This window comes from Leopardus geoffroyi, chromosome C1 (genome assembly GCF_018350155.1).
Source record: "Leopardus geoffroyi isolate Oge1 chromosome C1, O.geoffroyi_Oge1_pat1.0, whole genome shotgun sequence".
In the NCBI taxonomy this organism is placed as follows: Eukaryota; Metazoa; Chordata; class Mammalia; order Carnivora; family Felidae; genus Leopardus; species Leopardus geoffroyi.
In genome coordinates, this window is record NC_059328.1 from 134,390,693 (window position 1) to 134,411,115 (window position 20,423).

General features: G+C 36.8%; 1 protein-coding gene across 4 annotated transcripts in view; it reads left to right on the forward strand.

Moving 5' to 3' along the window:
* ARHGAP15 (Rho GTPase activating protein 15) overlaps nt 1–20,423 on the forward strand; it is a 618,637-nt gene that overhangs the window by 27,030 nt on the left and 571,184 nt on the right. For all 4 annotated transcript variants that reach the window (XM_045479691.1, XM_045479692.1, XM_045479690.1 and 1 more), the window contains one exon: nt 1,687–1,865. In XM_045479691.1, coding sequence (XP_045335647.1) covers nt 1,701–1,865 — 165 coding nt within the window. In that variant the 5' untranslated portion in view covers nt 1,687–1,700. The remainder of the gene's footprint in view (nt 1–1,686; nt 1,866–20,423) is intronic.

The window sequence follows — 20,423 nt, forward strand, 5'->3', positions numbered from 1 at the left end:
TTTCTAGAATATTATGTAAATGAAATAATAAGTACTCCATAGATATATATATATTTTTTAAATGTTCTGGCTTCTTTCACTCAGCTCAAAGAATTTGCAATTCATCCATGTGGTCCCATGCATCAACAGTCCATTCTTTTCATTGTTGAATAATATTTCATAGTGTAGATTAACTAGAATTTGTCGATTCACCTGTATGAATCTTTTTTTTTTCTTTTGGAATAAAATATAGGCCTTTTACTTTTTCTATCCATTGTTTTTGGGGAAAATTATTAGTTTCTCTGATCTTTATTTTTCTCTTCTAGAAAAATATGAGTTTAATGTTTATCTCATGGGAGTTTTGTGAGAATTGAATCACTGAGTGCATTGCCTGGCACATAGTAAATACTCTACAAATATTAACTTCCTTTCTAAGTTATCACTCAATTGACTTATTGGTATCAATTGTAAGGTAACACTTTGCTCCTATTAAAATGTTTTCATCCTTTTCTAATCACTTTAGTGTTGACTTAGCTTGAACACTACCATGATGCTAGCTAGCCCCTTTGTCTCTGTCCAACAGATATAGGAGTACCAATACAGTTAGCTCCCTAAAATATAATCATTCTTTCGGATTATACTGGGTTCGGTAACTGATGACAGTTGATTCTAATACTGGACACATGTGCCAGACTAGCTATGGGATGTCTATAGGTGAGACACAGAGACAATAATCAGGCTAGAAGGAGGTCCGTTTCTACAAGCTTGGAAGCTGTGTTTGCATTGCAAATATTCTCTTTTAAATGAGATGATATATTCATTTGAGGGGCTTGTGGAGAGGGGAGATTGAAAAGGATTATGGATTTGAGGAAGCAACTAAAGCCCTCCTAGTCCACCCACTGATGTTGCCACAGTTCAGTTCTCTTCATTTTCTTTTCCAAATTATTGTTTCCTCACCGCCACTCCTTTATAATTTTCCTCCCTAATCACTTTAATCTTCCATTAAAGTAAATATAAATAAATAAATGGTTTTGATTTTCTCTTTCTTCATATTCTTCATAAATACTATGTCCAACAGAGCTACTGAACAGCAGACACTGGCAGATGGCAGAGGACAAAGGAACTTTAATTTCCTTTCTTGGGTATTGTGAGTGGGGGTAGCGGCTAGGACTGAACACCATGCAAATAAGTCGAGGCCAACAGATTAGTCAACGGGACCAGCTTAGTTTGCCCAAAGCTAATTCTAGTCACTTAAATATGACCTTATCCACATAGGTTTTTGTTCACCAAAAAAGGCTGCTGATATTAGCGTGTAGTGGTGGGATGGGGTGGGGTGGGTAAGAGATCAGTGATGTTGTGAATGAAAACAGCGTATACATTAAAGCTGTTCTGTTGGCAACATCATTTCTACATAAGGAAGACTGTATCATATTGCCATTAAGAGTTCCTTAATGGACTTAGGAACTACAGAAGTATGAGTGTGCTGCCCATGAACTTTTAAGTCCTCTGACATACGTAGTACTGTCCACATGCAGAGGCCCCAGTTGATAAAAACAATTAGAAACTACCTTCTTCTTCACTATTCAGAGAGGTGGAAATTATTTGTTCCATTTCTGGACCTTAGTGATTAATAGGAATGTGCACTCCATCAAATTTTTCTTGGAAAAGATATACTTGGAATAATACAACACTTTTATATTTTATCAGGATAACGCTATAATATGCAGAAATCTACAAATTCTGATACCTCTGTGGATACCCTGAATTCCACCCGTCAAGGCACCGGAGCTGTGCAAATGAGGATCAAAAATGCCAACAGCCACCATGACAGGCTGAGCCAAAGTAAATCCATGATCCTCACCGATGTTGGGAAGGTCATTGAACCCGTAAGTCAAATACCCCAAAACCCCCATGTTTCCTGATACAGAATTCTGGTAAAAAAGCTAATTAGCTTTGTTTTATTTGTTTTCCTAATGTCTACGAGAAAACTGTTTTTGTAATGCATTTTATCTTGCCTACTTATAGTCATAATAATATCCCCAGTTGTGAGAGAAGAGCTGGGCTTAATCCAGAGTGATAAAGTGGATTTGGAGTAGACTGAAGAGCACCTTTGACTCATTTTAAGGGCCTCCACTATCATGCTTCAGTGTTATAAAAATAATGAGGTTATGCTAGCATGTGGTGTTTGTACTTCCAAATACAGTGCATCACTTTGAAAAGCCAGAGGCTAAAATTAGCTAAGAATGAACTGGGGGCGGTGGGGGGGGTGGGGAGGGGGAAATCTTAAAAAAAAAAAAAAAAGGGAAAATCTCTTCTTTAAAATCTCCCAACAATATATAATATTGGAATTATGATTTGATTTGGAATGAGCCTAAATGATTGAAATGGTGTGGCGATTGAAGGTTTGGAGAGGAAGCCATTTTGTCTCGATAATGTGTCATTAGGAAGATTTGAAATAAAATAGTTAGAGATGAACTCTACTGCCAATTGTGTCCCTGCCCCTGCACGCATCCTGAGCCACTAAACACACTGATTGCGATGAGTCTCCTCTGGTTAATTTTCTTCCATAATGGTGGTAACTTGCAGCTGAGGCCATAGGATGTTACAAAATTATTTATGCAATGTTAGCCACTCTTTTGGACCCCAGATCTATTTTGTTTCTCACAGTGAGAGCAAGAGCGGGAAATAGGTTAGCTGGGGAAGGGCTGTGAGTCCCAGTCACTTTGCAGAAACATGTGAGCTATTAATTGAGTGTTCTGTTAATATCGTAGGGGCCTATGAAATATTCAGCGCCCTAACTGAGTTATTAAATGGGATAAACTTGCTAAGTGGCATGTTACTGATTATATTTATTCTCTGTTTTCACTCGAATTTCAAGTGCGAAATTAACCCACAACCATCTCAGGAGCCAGGATTTTAATCATTCTTTCTTCAGGTATTATAGACAAATTTAGTGTGAGGGACACCAGTGATTCTATTTTGGGAGTGGGAGATACATCCTGAGATAAGGTACGAGAGATGGGGAGAGATGCGTTTCTCTTTATTGACTTTCTCATTTAAAATGAGGATTGTCTGCTGGGAGGCACAACGCTGCTGGTGTTTAAACCAGCTAAAATGTTCCTCAACTATGAACTTGAAACATGGTTAGAGTAAATTATTGGAATCTCTACAATGTATTGTAAGAACTGTACCTTTGAAAAAGTTTAAAAGTTAAGTATATTTAATGATGCCTAACATATTTTATTGGCTGTGTTTAACAAAAGGCACTATGCCACAGTTGTTTTTGACAAGCATGAAAACATCACAGCATGAGACTGCAAAAGGAATTATGGAGAGAAATTACAAGTGATCCATCTCTCAATGAATTATCCACCTCAATAGCCCGCAGAACTCAGCTACCAATTAACACCTACTTTATTACATGTTGGGATGTACTTAATAACTTTCATGTGTTTATGCACTATTACCTTGACTGATGCCTCTTGTACAATTAGGCATAATTGGCATATCAATATGCAAAAGTTAAAAGGATTAACCCTCTTAAAACTAATGAGCATTTCTGTATCCAGCTGCTAAATGAGACAAAATTAGCATTTTTCACTTTTGGGCAGGATTTTATCATGCAGTTTCTCATTGTTGATATTACCTTGTTACATAACTTTAGTTTGGGGGGTTATATGCTGGACTGCTAGAGAAGAGTTTTCCAAAGTTAAATTAGCTATAATTATCCCAGCTTTTGTTTCCGCATTCTTAGCCTGGGCAATATGTATTCCTCGATAAGGAACAAAAATAAAAGTTACTTTTGGTTATGTGTGCTCAGTGCATAATTATATAAAAGGGGTATTTTAGTGAGGATATGTCATTTCACCGAGAAAACTTGGCGCAGAGATACTGTATTGAAAGCTTGCCATGGCACTAATTTTCTTTCTGTCTCGGTTCTTTTCATCTCTTTTTTCCATGCACAATTTTCTGACTAGATACTGACAGAATGTAAAGTATTTTGGCATATTTATTCAAACAAGCCTGTTAAAGATATCTGCTGAAGCTAAACTAAGAACTTGATTTTTCAGAAGTTGGAGGTTGGGGTGAGGTCAAGGGGGGCAGATCTTGAACTTCGGAGAGGTGGGAGGAGATATATTCTAAAAACGTGTGCACATGTCACATGCAGCACGGTTTGTTGTAACAGAGACACATACGTTTAATCTGCACAGAAAAAAATTAGGACTACTTTAGAGTAGTCCTATGTATGTTATGCTCCCTGTTTCATATATATGGCACATCTATACTACATGTTCCCTGGCATAACAATTATGCAAATCTAATATGGACTTATTGGAGTATATAACACGAGAATCTGATGTTACATTCATAACGATTTAACTTATTACAGAAAGTGATGAAAAGATTCTAGGGTCAAATCAATTATATAATTTTGTCATTAATTCGTAAAATCCTCTTTTTTCATTGTGTTCAATTAAAAATATGTTTAATATGACTGTGAACTCAGAACACCACATAAAATTCTCCCATATACGTCATAAGAGCCTAGCTTCTTGGTATCCTAAGCAGAAGAACAGTTTGAAATGCCAATATAAACATTTATTTGACCCCGTGCTATGCAAACACAGGTGATTTACTTATTAAGTTAAAGTTTTCATTACCTAAGTGCTGCAGGGAAGCATTTCCATAAAACAGGCATTAATCCTCCATTAGTACTTCATTGGCGGTGTGCATCATTTTCTTTAAAGACCGAAGAATCATTTTTATGTAGTTGGTAAGATCAGTGCCTTTTCAAGGTTTAAAGAGGCCACTCTGCTACCTGGGAAATGTTGGAGAGGTGGGAAGTTTGGACATGGGAGGATGTGGTTAGCAGAAAATTGCCTCTCTGTAAGAGAGATCTGGAGACCTCCACTTGGTGGGGAAGGAACGCTCCTTGGTCTCAGTGATTTGTTGTCTCATTCTGATCACCGGAGTGAGACCTCTTAAAGGTGGACTGCTTATTTACTCAAATGTGCTAAACACAGAAGCTGACGGCTTAGTGAGCGTAAATGGGGGGCAAGTGAAGTGTGCCTCTTTAAGGGCTGAAAGGCTAATGTGCAATCCAGCAAATAGCTAATGCAAAAGGTTTAATGTGGCTTTGCTGTTATTTATAAGAGGGAAGCTCCAGCGTACTAGACAGTTTAGAATAGATATTAATGAAGAGTTTAAATAGCCCAAATCAAGAAAATTGCAGACATAGGATTTGCAGACAGGAGCAGTTTCGGCATTTAATGCTGGTGTCTTAAGCAGCAACATATATGAATATTCACCATTTCCATCCTGTAAACTCCACGGAAATGCAATACTTTATTCATGGCCATCATGGACAGGGAGATATCTTTTTATTAGTGCTAGGATGAGGACTTAAGTCGAGCCCTTCCTAAACGCTAACTCACAAGACTCCTTTTCCTTCCATTAACAGACTGTGCTTGTTCATTTTTCTTTTTTAATATATTATAAAGAAAAAGAGGAAACAATTTTCTTTTGTTTCTTACTTCTGTGATTATAGGATACTTGCCAAAGTTGTGGCTAGCCAAAAAGGCAGACATAAAAATTGCTACTAAAAATATAAGCCTTCTGTTTCGCAGAGTTTTTGAGAAATATTATGAGACTGTAGGACTTGTCCGTGTTTACTTCGAATCAAGCTTATAGTTAGGTTTGAGGCTTTGTTTGTATAAATTGTCCTGAAGTGGATCCTGATATTTAATTAAAATGACACTAAATCACATTGAATTGATAAGACTTGGCATCTCAAACAAAGGTAATTGCCCGTATTGGTTTTCTGCAAAAATAGCGCTGCTTGGAAAATGTGCAGCCAACACAGACTGTCAACTCCATTTATAGATCAATATGTGAAAACCATTGATCAGGCAGGCATGTATAACAGTAACACTTTGCATTTATTTGTTGTTTTTATACCACATTAAGGCTTACAGGATTATAGGCTTCCTAAATATTTTGACTTCCTCATAAATATATGATCTGTTGCATGTTAATTAAATGAGAGTCTGCAGCCATTTCTAAAATTGTTTTTAGTTTGATGATTTCCTTTTATTGCTGTGGATCGTATGATCTGAAAATGGATTAGTTTCCTTCTGCATAAAGATTATTAAAGCTTATTTTAATGTGTCCTATTTAGTGTAAGATGTGGCTGCCTTTTTGCTTTGAAAAATATAGATACAGACAATTATTTTCTCTTAGCGAGTGGCTGATCTTTTTTTATTAACTGAACATTCTCAGTGCTCAGGGTAGAATTATTTCCTGACATATTTTGCACACTCTGTAGATAACGGGTCTTCTTGATTTCTCCTGATAGAATTTTTTTTCTTTTCTTTTTATCTAGGCCTATAGTACAGGCATCTGATCAAACGTTACATGGAAAATAAACTGATCATCTCAATTAAATTCTAGACACACACAAATATAATTTGAATTCTATTTTTCTCATTCGAGAACAAGCCTTATGAACTGTTCTTGTACACTGCATTCTGCAGTTAAATCTTTCTTATCTCATCAATGTAAGGACAGTGTTTTGTTCCTAATCTTTATTGGACTATTGTGGATGACATTTGTAAGCCATTTTGGTTTATAAGGGAAAGCTAGAGGACAGTGGAGTGAGACTCTCCATAGATCCAAGCCTCAGATATGACTACGCAATAATGTGTCTTCCACTGCAATTTTCTTTGCCACAGAGAGGTCAATTTTGTTGAGAAATCTTTTTATATCCTCTATATACATTAGGAGTGCTGCTTTCGAGACAATACTTGGCTTTGTATACAATATTAAAGCAGCAATAAAAGAAACAAGATTTCAGAAATAGAAAAAAAAAATCATGAGATCCAAGGGTTACCTAAGGTAACTACTGCGCTGTACAACAGACTCAAAAGTTTATTAGCCAGAATTTTGACTTTTACATAATGTGCCCTGGGGTGGGATGGTGGAGAATCCAAAACCACCAGAGATTTCTTTCCTTGTCCTTGCTATCCCATGTCATCTCCTGAAGTGAGCATTTTTAACTCTCGTTTCCAGGCACAGACTGGACGTGCCAAAGGTTCAGAAAGTTTACAATGACAGTGTAGAGTCCGTGCTTCAAAGAATGAGCAGAAGCTCTTGAATTCATGTCCATGGCTGCCTCGTTTTCATTTTAACTTGAGCATAGCTAAATTTGTTTATAATCTCCTACTGATTGAACATGGCGCTGAATGTACATGAGATACATTTTTTTAAAAGTTAGTCCTCTGATTACTAATTTGAATCCAAAACTCTAACCTTGTTAGCATCTGGACTTATTTCCATAATAACAACCCCTTCAGAACCTACAAAGTAATGAATAATTGACAACAAATGAAATGTTTTGATAGTTGTCGGCACAAAGCATGTTTAATGTTTTGTGTTGCTTCCTAGCTAATTATGTAGATGACACATTTGTCAGACCTTGACTGCCATTAGAAACGTGTTTCCAGAGGGGAGAAAAACAGGCTATTCATAGAGTAATTAACTAGAATGCTCAATGACCTGTGAGAGATTCAAATCGCTGCCAGTTCAGACATTGTTTTGTTACAGAAGCAGAGGGGTAATTAAAATTCCAAATTACAGTCCTATGATGGAGCATTTGTTTGTTGACAGTATACTCTTACTCTAGTTTGTTAATTCTTTTTTAAATTGCTTCTAATCCATTTTATAGCTTTAGGAGTTCCGTCTTTGAATTTACTGACAACTAATATTATGGTAAATTGTACTTCAATGGAGTACTGCGGTGCCTCACAGTTTCAAGGGAGCACAAGGTGGGTGGGATAAAACAGCTCCTTCCCTAAACTGACATATCAGGTGCTGTCAGTAGGAATGCCACTAACGTGGAACATCTTGTTAAATACTGCATTTCCATTTCTGCATTAGAGGTAATGTCCTAGCAGAAAATGCAGAGATAAACAGGAAGCAATGGTGAACACCTAAAAGAGAGAAAGAAACCTAATCTCTCAACACAAAATGATTGATTAAGGGGTTCTGTTACCGAGGAAGAGAGAGGAGCTGGGGCTGAGGATGATTTGGAGAAAGGTGTTGAGTTTAATGCAGGAGACACAACAGTCTGAGGAAAGCTCTCATAGATCACTCGAAAAGGAGGGCGTATTTTACAAAAGTACCCTTCCATCTCAGCTCAATAACAAAGCTCAGGATAAGAGGTATTACCCGTGAATTTTTTTCAAGGAATTATTGGCATAGTTTACAAATCCAGAAGGCTAACATAGTCTAAAAGATTCAGCTCAAGTGAAATATTTATTTAGGTTGCTGAAAGTGAGAATATAGTTTTATTAAAAAGATCTGACAGAAGTCACATGGTGTTTGATGCAGGCGAGCTGACAGAGGCATCCAGTGAGCGTTGATTATCCTGAAGTCACTGTCAGCTAGGATTGATTTTCACTTTCTCCGTTTATGTAACGGTTCCTGTAATACAGCTGACCCCGAATCACGTTACCTTGTCATTTCTCTGCATGGATCAAGAAGAGATGAGCTGAAAATAGCTAGACACTGACCTTGAACTTGCCAGAAAAGTGAGAAGTGACAGTGGGGTTTTTCTGTAGTTCATGTACAAAGATTAAGGCAAACTGTTCCTCTGTTGAGTTCACTGTAGCAGCACAAGGGGGCAGAGCAGTACTAGAGATTACAGGTAAAACAGCTTCTGCACCAGCATGGAAAGGCTCTGAAATACTAAGTTAGAGCCAGAGGTCTCATTTTTACATCTTAGTGTAGACATAAAGGAGAATTACTGATGAATCAAAATCTCGGGTCCCCTGATGTTCATAATCAGTAATCTGAAAGTGTACATTCTAATTAAAAAAAGGTTACCTAATATTCTGTGTGGCGGCAACTATGCTTTTCACTAGATTATTTGCAGCACCTCTTATTTAATTCATATTATACTCTTCACTCTTAAAATAACTTTAGTTATTATTGGAACTATAGTCAATATTATCAGGAGAGTTTTATGGCAAATTCCTAAAGTGATATGTGTCATTTTAGGTATAAAGGAATCAGAAGATGGGAAACAGTCTTTTTATACTTATTAAGTATCAAAACCCCAAGATTAATATTGGACAGTGTTATATAGGAATGTGCAGCCACAAAGAGGTCACATGCAGACTGGAAAATGATGTTTGTCATGTGATTTACACTCATCTCTACTTTGTAAAATTTCCCATTTTATCATTTGCCTTGGTTTTCAAAAATGCTCTTTAATAGATCATCATTATAACCTTGGCTAATCTAAAACACCGTATATTGGACATTGTCCTTTGCTTGCTAGCACTTAGTCAAGCTAAATCGTTGTTGCACTGATGCTGAATGTTTCTCATAAATGACACCCAGAGAAACAGAGAACTGAAGCAGGTTGAGAAACAGAAGAAGAACAAACACTGACTTGATTATCTCCTAGGTTGTAAATGCCGTACGTAATGGCAAAATAGCATCTTTGCATGTGTGATGATGCCACAATAACATTGTAAACCTCCACAGCAACAAGATCCATTCTTGCATATAATGGATACTTTCTGTGTGTGTGTGTGTGTGTGTGTGTGTGTGTGTGTGTGTGTATACACACACACACACACATATATATATACACACACACACATATACATCTATTATGCATATACATGTATATATACATCTATCTCTAAAGGTATAGATATACAGAGAGATGTATAAAATATTTATATATTTAAGCTTATTTTTGTATTCTGGGAAAAATAACTGCATGCATACATTTACAAGTTGAAATATCAAATTGCTTCAATACTCCTGTAAATTTAACTCAGGACACACTGACAATATGAAAAATCTGAAATAAGTAGAATTCCAATATGTTTCAAGGATGGAATAAAGAGAACATTCTGTTGCCAAGAATAAGGTTGAAAATATTCAGAATACCTGTGTCATCACAGAAGTCTATAAAACCTCATTTTTTGCCTCGCAGAGAAGAAAATAGCCTTGTGTTTCAAGCATAAATTATCCAACTTGGAAAGTTTTGGTGTGTGTGTGTGTGTGTGTGTGTGTGCGCGCGTGTGTGTGTAGGAGCGGAGGTGGGAGAGAGGTATATGGTGGATTTACACTTATGATTTGGGTATGTCTAAAACCAACATCTTTGAAGGCAATCCTGAAGCCCACTGCATTCCTTTGGAGTCCCTTGCATTCCTGCCTCCCGGAGTATGCAGAAGACCCCCTGTGTGCCTTCTCTCAGGTGGTGGGACACCCATCCCTAAATAGTTCATTAGCTTCTGCTTCTGAGGTCAAGGCAGATATAAAGGTGTTGGCTGCTAAAATACTTCCCCCAGAGTTGCTTCCCCCACCCCCTTCAGTGTGTAAGGCTTCTAATAAGGGACTCCAGTCCCCAATGTGTTCAGATTAGGTTTATTGTTACCATCTGGTTAATTACCCTCTCAGGTTTGTGTTGAGAGGCATGAAAGTATTTTATCCAGCCTTTGAATCCCTGTGTTCCTAAAGAGATGTGGGTAAAGTACATGTCAGTTTTCAAAGAGCATATTAAAAACTGATAAGCAGAACCATCTCCAAACAATACCATATAAGGAAAATGCATTACTTTTTACATGAATGCGTGTTACAAGTAATTAGCAAATGTATGGTGATGTGGCACCCTCTCCCAGCAATGATGCCTTCTTCTTTACATGTAATCTCATATGCTTCTCCTTTGAGGTGATGAATTTTTATGATTCCCATTCACTTCCAATGGACTGGCAATAGGTTTATTGGGGAAGAGATAGGGTTTGAGCTGTAACAGGATGTATGTTTGTCATTTGTCAAACCAGTTTAAGGATATACAAAAGTGAAAGAGAAATCATATACTAAAAAAGTGAGAATACATTCTTCGGGGAAAGGTGGGGAAAAAAACCCAGGAAATTCAGAGTTATTTTATTCTTTTTCCTCTTCCTGTTGTTGTTATTATTATTATTATTATTATTATTATTACTACTACTACTACTACATTCTACATTTTTTCCCTAGAGAAGCATCAGCATGTTGTTTCTAGTGGCCACTGTAGTTACTATGATATGGTACATTTTCCACATTCAAGTGCCTTTGATAACTAGAATTACACCGGCTAACCCTCTCAACCCAATTGTGTTCCAGTTATTTTAGATACCAGCATTTGGGTGAAAACAAAACAATAGCAGAAAATGAAACATAACCACATTCAAGTGTTTAAATATCAAATGGTCTGATTCTGAAAACCAAAGGGAAATAGATCAGATGGTTTTACTTCCTAAGTCAAACCAGAAACCAAATGATTTATCCCTTAGGAAGGGATTTCAATAACTGAACATTTCCCCCAAGATTCCAAGGTGATATTAGATTAAGAATGGGTTTGAAAGCATTCGCAAATGGTAGTCTTGTTTTTGTGTGAGTGCCCTTCCACAATACCAAAGACATAAACAACCAGCAGACTGTGTTCTTTCTATTCCTTCATGAAGAAATCAGTGCTATTCTGGCCTCATGATTTCATCTTATTTCTGTGGAGGAAGAGGAATTGTGATGACACTAACTTTCCTCCATGACTTTCAGTCACCTGACTTGCTTTCTTTCCCACAGGGTAAAAGGAAGCTGTAGTTTTAGTATTTCCAATGAGAAGGGACATGTGTCTCCTTGCATTGAATTGTCTTAGATCATATCATGTAGCACAAAGTGACCCAATATAGGAAGACAGGAAAACAAAGTGACAGTTTTGTTTGCTCAAATATAAACACCATCGTCAAAACATAGGGACAAATTCTGGAGGCCCACAGCCAGATTGAAGGAATTAAATAGCAAGAATGATATTCTGTGCTTAAATAAAATGTATTCAAGGCATAGTCTATAATCAGCAGTGAAAAGATAACGAACAAATGAGCTTAGCTCAGGTTAGCCAAACTGACTGCAACTACTACTCTTTTTAAAATCCATGATAAAGTGAATTGGCTGATGCTTGATAATACATCACCCACTGTGGTCTTACCTATTGATCATAGCCTGACAATGGGTAACCTTTCATGGCAACTTCCTCTTTTACCATGAATTATTGACAGTGTTAATGCCAATAACACATGATCAAATAGACAGGAAAGAAGTTTACATTCCTGGATATGCTATCCTTAACCTCCATGCTTTTAATATCATAGTTTAAAAAAAAAAAAGGAAAAAGGAAAAGAAAGAAGACATTTTCTTTCTTGTCTTGAAAATACCGATGAATTAGCTTTTACTTTCACACAGAGTATTAGTGTGACATCCTTATAATTCTCACCTATAACACATTTTGGAGAATAAAGCCCAAATTTTAAGGGAATATTATAATTGTCATTTTTACACCAGTGTCCTCTACCTTGTATAACAAAAATCCTAGGGATAATGTTGTGTCCTAAGGTCCCTGAATTAATAATTTCCTGCTCACTGAGTCGCCATCCTCCCAACCCTGCCTTTAAAAGTCCCTCAAGTAGGAAGTGAGCAAGCAGGTCAACTACTGTCATTCATTCATTCATTCATTCATTAGTCCTTTCCTTTATTCATCTGACAGCAATTTATTGGTACCTCCTATATGTCAGAGACTGCTTTGCATGCTGGGGATACAAAACAGAAAGAGTCTCCGTGTCTTGGAGGTTATATTCAAGTGAGATATGGTATTTTCCTGGGTAACCTCGGCTCAGCCCACTGGCCTCCTCATTTTGTCCCCGCAGCACCACCTCACCCTTAACACTAGTGTCAGCATCATACACATTACATTTTGTCGCAAAGATTGTACACAGGATTTAAAACATGGCCTGTGACATTAGAGACCTTCATTATCACTTCCAGGGGATGTATTCCTGTGGATTGTAAATCTCAAATGAGATGTCTTTTAAAATTTTGATTTAATTTAAATTCCCACCTGATTCCCACTCCCACCTGATTCTAACCTACTTTACACTCTATTTTTGCACATGTTGGCCGATTTGCTGTGTCTCATCTCCTTTGACATATATGAGTCATTAAGGTACTTTCTTTGGTAACAAGTCAAGGTGCAAGTATTTTTATCTGGTTAAATTGATAATACCTCTTTTATTTATTCTTTGTTCTTACTCCCCCTTCCATGTCTTAATGAATTTTAATGATAAACTTTTTATTGGAGTCAAAGTAATAATTCATATGAATAAAAATTAAAATGTTAGTATGTTTACTTGACATCTATGACTGTTTATGCTTTCAACATTAAAATTGAACACATACCCAATTTAGGCTTTTATAGAACTTTCAAAATGTTCACCATGTTTTTGACTTTTAAAAAGATTTTATTGTGATCTTTGCTGTTGGGTTCTGGCTGAACCTTTTCCTCCAAGTAGCCATGATGTGTGGAATTTTGTGGGGTTACTCATGGAAGGAATGATCTAATTTACAAACCTACTTAAGCTGTCCATCATTAGTTCTGTTCTTGTCTATGAGGAGTTTGCCATTATAGCTCTTAAAACTCATTGCCAGACATGACACGACTGTGTACTTGTACTAAAACAAAGGTTGATAATGCTAACCATGAAACAAAGATTGGAGAACATAGGCTCTGTTGAAATATGAATTATTTTGAGGCTTACTTCATTTGGAAGAAAGAAAAAGAAAAGAAAAGAAAAGAAAAGAAAAGAAAGAAAGAAAGAAAGAAAGAAAGAAAGAAAGAAAGAAAGAAAGAAAGAAAGAGAAAGGAGGGAGGGAGGGAAGGAAGGAAGGAAGGAAGGAAAGTAGGAAGAAACACTTTGAAGAGTAATTTCTTCAAACTAGGGACAAATACAGTGACATCCATGTAGTGAAATGAACTCATCAGTTAACCAGCTTAAAGATTTAGCTTCCCTGAAACAAGGTGATTCTTGGATATTTCTGATTATTTGCTCACTCACAAAATAGGCTCTATTAGACCTCACAATTCCTTATTTCTCATATGTAGTTTAAGTAGATAGCGGTCTTGCTATAAGAATGAGAGAGGAAACCCAGATTAAATTCTGGATGCCTTGAAGAGAACAGTTTTGCACCTTTTAACTATGACCCTGAGCTTTTCTCCACTCATACTGCCCTTTCTATATCTGAGTTCCTCATCTCCTGCCTGACTGCTTAGCTAAAACCAGCCTCAGAAGATCCATGCTTTCCAAGGTCACCCACATGTCCCTAGAACTCTGATAGCTTCCTTTCACCTATGCTTCAAAGACCTGCTTAAGGACAATATTGACTTCATATATATTATTTACATTCTGTAGTAAGGCTATCGGGTTAAATGCAGGTGTTAACAAACAAGCAGCTGACCGAATTTTGCCCACAGGCAGTTTATTTTGTTTGGCTAGGATGATTTAAAAATTTTTGAATTTAAAAGCCTTTTGTTAGAGTTGTGTCTTCACTAATTTATGTTACCTGCTTGGGCCTGAATGCTGGCTTGGCATTTCAATTTGCAATCTTAAAGTTATTTCATTGATTGGCCTATTCAGGAGTGAGAGCATACTGAGGCAAGTCAGAAGATGACAATTGCTAGTTATAAATTTGGAAATTCAGAAGATGACAATTGTTAGTCATACATTTGGAAATGTAGTCCCTACCACATTTCACTGACAGTGTAAAAACATTCTGTTATATAGCTAAATATGAATTTTCTTATTCAGATTTTCTCATTTGGGTTTAATTTCAATTTTAGACACTTACATTATTATAAATTAACAAACATCTTGCTGCCTTTTATACAACACTAAAAAATAACTGTGATTATCTATGGAAATGGCGTTCTCTTGTCACCAAGTTATAAATATTCTGTTTATTCTGGGTTATCTATGATTTAACTTTTGTGGGTTTTGTTAAATAGTTCTGAAAACTTGATGAAAAGCTACTTTGTATTTAAGTGAAGCAGTGCACTTCTAAATCTTATAAAAAAAAAAAAGAATCATACCAGGACTTTAAAAATGAGAAATGATGCTATTTAACAGTTCACAATATTATGCAAAATTTAAATCAACTTAGATTTGACTAGTCATCTTATTACTTACCATTTACTTTACATTCCTACTAATTAAACTTAATTTGAAGGCTTTTAAACTTTGTTAGAATTTGTATTTCTTTTTCAGTGGACATGTGACATCCCATAAGAAATGAAACACACATAAAAATGAGTTCCACAGTCTCAACTCTGCTCCCTATAGCCAAACATTCTTTTTTCTGAAGCCTCCACTTTACCAACTCAGAAGCTGTGTGCGTTTATGGAGAGAGATTAGGTTCACATGAGGAAGGAAAAATACCTTTGAAAGAAAGATCAAAGAGCTCTCAGAGATCTCTAGATTTGCATGTTGCATCCTTAATTCGACCTAAAGACCTGTTTTATTTGGCCCACATAGTGTTTTTACCTTCTTTCTTTTTAATTGAGCTGAAATGTGAACATTGTGAACTTTTGCATAAAAATTTGTATATGTGACATCTCTCAAAAAATCAGAAATTCTAGCGTTACTAGGCTGGTTTCCCAAAGGGCAGGCAATAACAGCAGAAAGTGAGTAGCTGTTGATGCATCTAGATGGGACAGGTGCCCCCTAGTTCGCAGTAGTTGAACTAGAATCCTCTCACTGGGCCATGTCACATAGCTGACATCTGAAGGGGCGATGCCAACTGCAGCATATGCACTCCAGCCTTCTTTACTTGCCCGCGAAGGACAAAAAGAAGCTGAGTTGTCACTCAGATAACTGTAAACTCATGTCTCCTTTGAGTGTAACTTTCCAAGTTGCCTCTTCGAGATGGGAATAAGGTTCTGAAATAGGAAGAAATGGGCTCTTTCATATATTCAGGTGGTTATTTACAGAAACAAAACTTTGGAGAACTTTATCCTTTGCTGATTTCCAGAGACACTAATTAGTGCCCCTGTGACACACATATCTCCCACGACAAATCAAAGACTCTGTCATGGAGAAATGCGGCAAGTTTCTGTTCCTGAAGTGGCCCCTCCAGGTTCAATCAGAGCTGTCAGTGGCAAGCATCATAAAGAGGTTGTAATGCCCCCGTTGGTTAGTTATGAGTTTGGTCCATGTTCAGTATTTTGACCAGTAACATTTGACTCTAGCCAGGATTAGAATTATTTTTTAGGTAATGTAAGCCAGGCATGAATCATACTCTCGAGTAAATCTACACGATGATTACCTTTGAAGTGCTTTGCCACCCTATGGCAGCAAATAGGTGTCTGATTGTGAACATGAAGTAATGCTGGGCAGACCTTGAAGACTATCCTGACTCTGCCTCTTCCTGACTATGTTACTTTGGGAAAATTTCTTCTTGGACATTCTTATACATATGTTCAAATGAATAAAACAACACCAGTTACCTATAGAGTAACAAAGATGAAAGGAAATAACATATATAAAGTGCTAGGAATGATCCCTGGGCACAAAGGAAGTATTCAAAAATTGTAGAAAATCGCTGTTATAATTATGTTCCTCATTTGTATGAAGTCATTTTAGCAGGTCTGGTATTGTAGCTTTGGGCTACTCTGTGCCTCTCTGCCACTGTATCATCATCTTTCAGTAAACAAGCTCTCAGTACTCAGCTGTATTCTGAACCATTTTGATTCAAGCTAGGGCTCTTCTTACTCAACCTATTCTTGATTTATTGCAGCTTCTGATTCTTAGGCAAATCTTCTCTGGTATCTGATACTGTTTGCATAATAATCCCTGCTGGGGTCCATCCTCAGCTATGACTCTAGTTAGCTTTTACATTACAATAATACCAATAGTACAAGTTACATTGCAATAATACCAATGTTTATCATTTGGGGGCATCTATTATGTAGTCGACACAGTGCTACATGCTGTAACAATGAAGATTGGAGTAAACCTCATACCAACAAATAAATGATGAAACTGAGACGTGATTCCAAAACACCAGATACCAAAGCACAACCTTTGGTCATTCTGAGGCACAGTCTGTATAGATCCTAAGCCCTGAAATCCTCCCCTGTTGTAGACCCCATATTGAGATTCTGGTATATTCAGCCTGGCCCAGAGAACAAGTGGGAATCAGATGTATATTCTCTTTTATGCCAATTAAAGTTCTACTCAGCTTTAAAAAGCCAATTAAGTCTCAATCTCCTACCCTATGTTTTATCCGGCTGGCCTTTCCCTCATCCAAAATCATATAGCAATTATTCATTTGATTAATTATGTAATTATTTGTTATGCACAGCTTAGTGTATTTCTTTGTAATTTACTTTGAAAACTTACTAACCTTTATTACTATTGTTCAACTTTTTATATTTTTATATTGTATGTCCCCAATAAAGTGAAAAGTCCTTAAAATCAGACATTGCATCTAACCTCAAAAGAACCTGGTGGAAAATAAGCCATATAAGCCATATATGTATATATAGTTTAAAATATTATGTGATTAATAGCATCTAATGATATATTTTCTAATTTATGAGCAGAACATCTTTGAAGACACAGAAGGGGCAAAAACACAAGAGTAAGAAAAAAGTAAAATCTAGGGATATCAAAATTATAAGAATAAAGGGATGGAATTGAGGGGAGGAAACCGTATTAGTCCATCTATGCTTTGTCTCAGGATCAATGAAGTCACCATTGCATCCATTAAGGATCAAAAAGATGGCTCATGTCTTCAACTGCCTGTCTTATAATGCAGAGATTATGGCGTGTGTGCCAACCAAAAATTAAGCAAGAATTCCTCTCCTGCACAGCTGTTGTTTTCTGAAACGGCCAAAATTCTATTGCTCTTTATCCTTCTCCATCATATTGGAACCACACAGAAATGAAAACTCCCAGAAAACTACACAGTAGGGATAGTAGGGGACTGGCTATAGGATAAGGCCTCCTGGGAATTATAGTAACCACAAGTATACTGCTAAAGATGGAGCTGGACTTACCACCAGGAGCACCAGGAGAAGAGCAGTCTGGGCACTTAGGTTTATATACATAAATATAATTAGTCCATTGCACCAGAGAATAAGACAAGGAAAGCTGGAGATGATCCCACCTGTATTTAGCAAAACCAATTAAGTAGTTGGTTGACTGAAAACCTGATGGAGAATGGTGGCTATCACACTGCTCTCAAGCTGAATCTAACTCCAAGAAGAGAATTCAGCCACCACTCTGGATAATGAATTCAGTTAAGAAATTGTCACGTGAACTTTTGTAACCAATGGAGATTGTATTTGGCCCCATGTAACAAAAAAGTGGACATATAAGTAAGTAAGTGGGTACATAAATAATGGGCTTACTTTTTTGTGTAACAATAATCCAGAATGAGTAACTCCCCAACAGCTGTAGTGCTTGGCTAAACAAAGTATCAAAGACATGGGCTTCTTTTCCGTTTTCCTCACCATCTTTAGAATGTGGTTTATTTCCTATTGCTAATCTTCTCATGGCCAGCAGATGGCTGCTTTACCTTTAGCAATTCAACTGCATTCCAGGCAGGAAAGAAGACAAGCAAAGGGCAAAGTCCCGTGCAAGCTGAACCTACACTCTTTTTTTTTTTTTTTTTTTTTTTTTTTTTTTTTTTTCAACGTTTATTTATTTTTGGGACAGAGAGAGACAGAGCATGAACGGGGGAGGGGCAGAGAGAGAGGGAGACACAGAATCGGAAACAGGCTCCAGGCTCTGAGCCATCAGCCCAGAGCCCGACGCGGGGCTCGAACTCACGGACCGCGAGATCGTGACCTGGCTGAAGTCGGACGCTTAACCGACTGCGCCACCCAGGCGCCCCAACCTACACTCTTTTAAATAGCTTTCATGGAAGGCTGATTCAGTGATTTCTACTTACATCTCATTTTTCAAAACTATATCACATTTGCTTCAAGGAAGACTGGGAAATGTAATTTTTAATCAGGATAGTTCACTGCTGCAAACACAATAATATCAGATAGAGATAGGGCTAGCTAGTAAGAGATCAGAGTTAAATGATAGAGTGGATTAAGAGTGAGGCCGGAGCGAGGACATTCCTTAGATCATATAGGGTTTTGCAGTCTATGATAAGGAGTTTAGATTTTATTACTTGATGCACAACTATAGGCCACTGAAGGATTCTAAGCAGATGAGTCTGGTAGAGAATAAGTTAGGAGAGGAAGGTGGAATAAGAAGGGAACACTATTAAGGAGTCCAAACTATTCTTGGCCCAATAAATCATGGTAGCTTGTGCTAGATAGATTGAGTAAAGATATATGGAAGGAAACAAATTAAAGAATATTTTGAGTATAAGACTGAAAAGGCTTACAGATGGATTGAACGTAGGTGGCAAAGAAGTGGAAAGGCATCTGGGTAGAAGAAGACTTTCTTCCTGGATGGAGAGACTGGATTGATGATAGTGCCAGTCACTGAGATGGGAAGAACCAAGAATGGTGTGGATTTTAAAAAGTGATCAGTTTTGGTCAAGCAGATTTGGTTGTGGAAAGTTTGAGATTTCAATGATGTATCAAAGTCAAAGTGTCAACGGGACAATCAATTATGTGAGTTTGGAGCTCAGGAAATAGGTATGCCCCAGAGATATAGAATTTTGATGCCAACTACCAGCAGGTGATATTTAATGCCACGGATATAGTCAAGATCCCATTAGGATAAAGTGTAGACATAAAAGAAGGCTCACTGCAGGGTAAGTCTGCAAAGAAGTTGAAGGAGTGACTAGAAAGGTGGGAATGAACCAAGGGATATCCATGAGTTTCAAGAAGAAAGTGGTGCCTGAGAACATTTAAATAAATATATATGTCACTTACGTGCCTATAGATTCAGTCTCTTCAAAAACAAAAATATTTCATAGGAATGGAAATTAGGCAAAACTGGTGGATCCAAATGTTGGTATTATGACCTAAAGATATAAATAAAAAACAAGCATGCTGTTTGTTTCATGTATAGGTATTTTAGACATAATTTCTAGTCATATATGAATATGCATGCATTTATAAGTAATGTTTATCCACATGCATTTGAACAAAATCTAAGAAATAGTAGTTATCTTTATACGTTTTAAATGTTATCTTTCTGCTCCTGGTAAAGGAAAAGTCAAAATTTATTTTGCACTTTTAACTTTCCCATAAAAGGTATCAGATTCTGGTTCAAGAGAAGCAAACTCTCATTACAACATCACAAGGAATAAGAAAAAGTCAAAATGTCTGGAAAATGATAACTGGCTTCAACATGCAAAATAAATGTTCAAAGATAGAATCAAAGGGCAAACATCAAGGTAAAGATAAAGAAATAAACTACATACAGATAACAAAGATAATCCACAAAACTAAGGAAAAAAAAGCTTTAATTTTATCTTGAGCAAATTGCATAGATATATTTTTGAACTTTATTTTTCATTTACAGTTTGCCCCAGGATAAAATGATAAGCTCTATTAATCAGAAAAGGTTAATGGCATATTATTTCTGTGG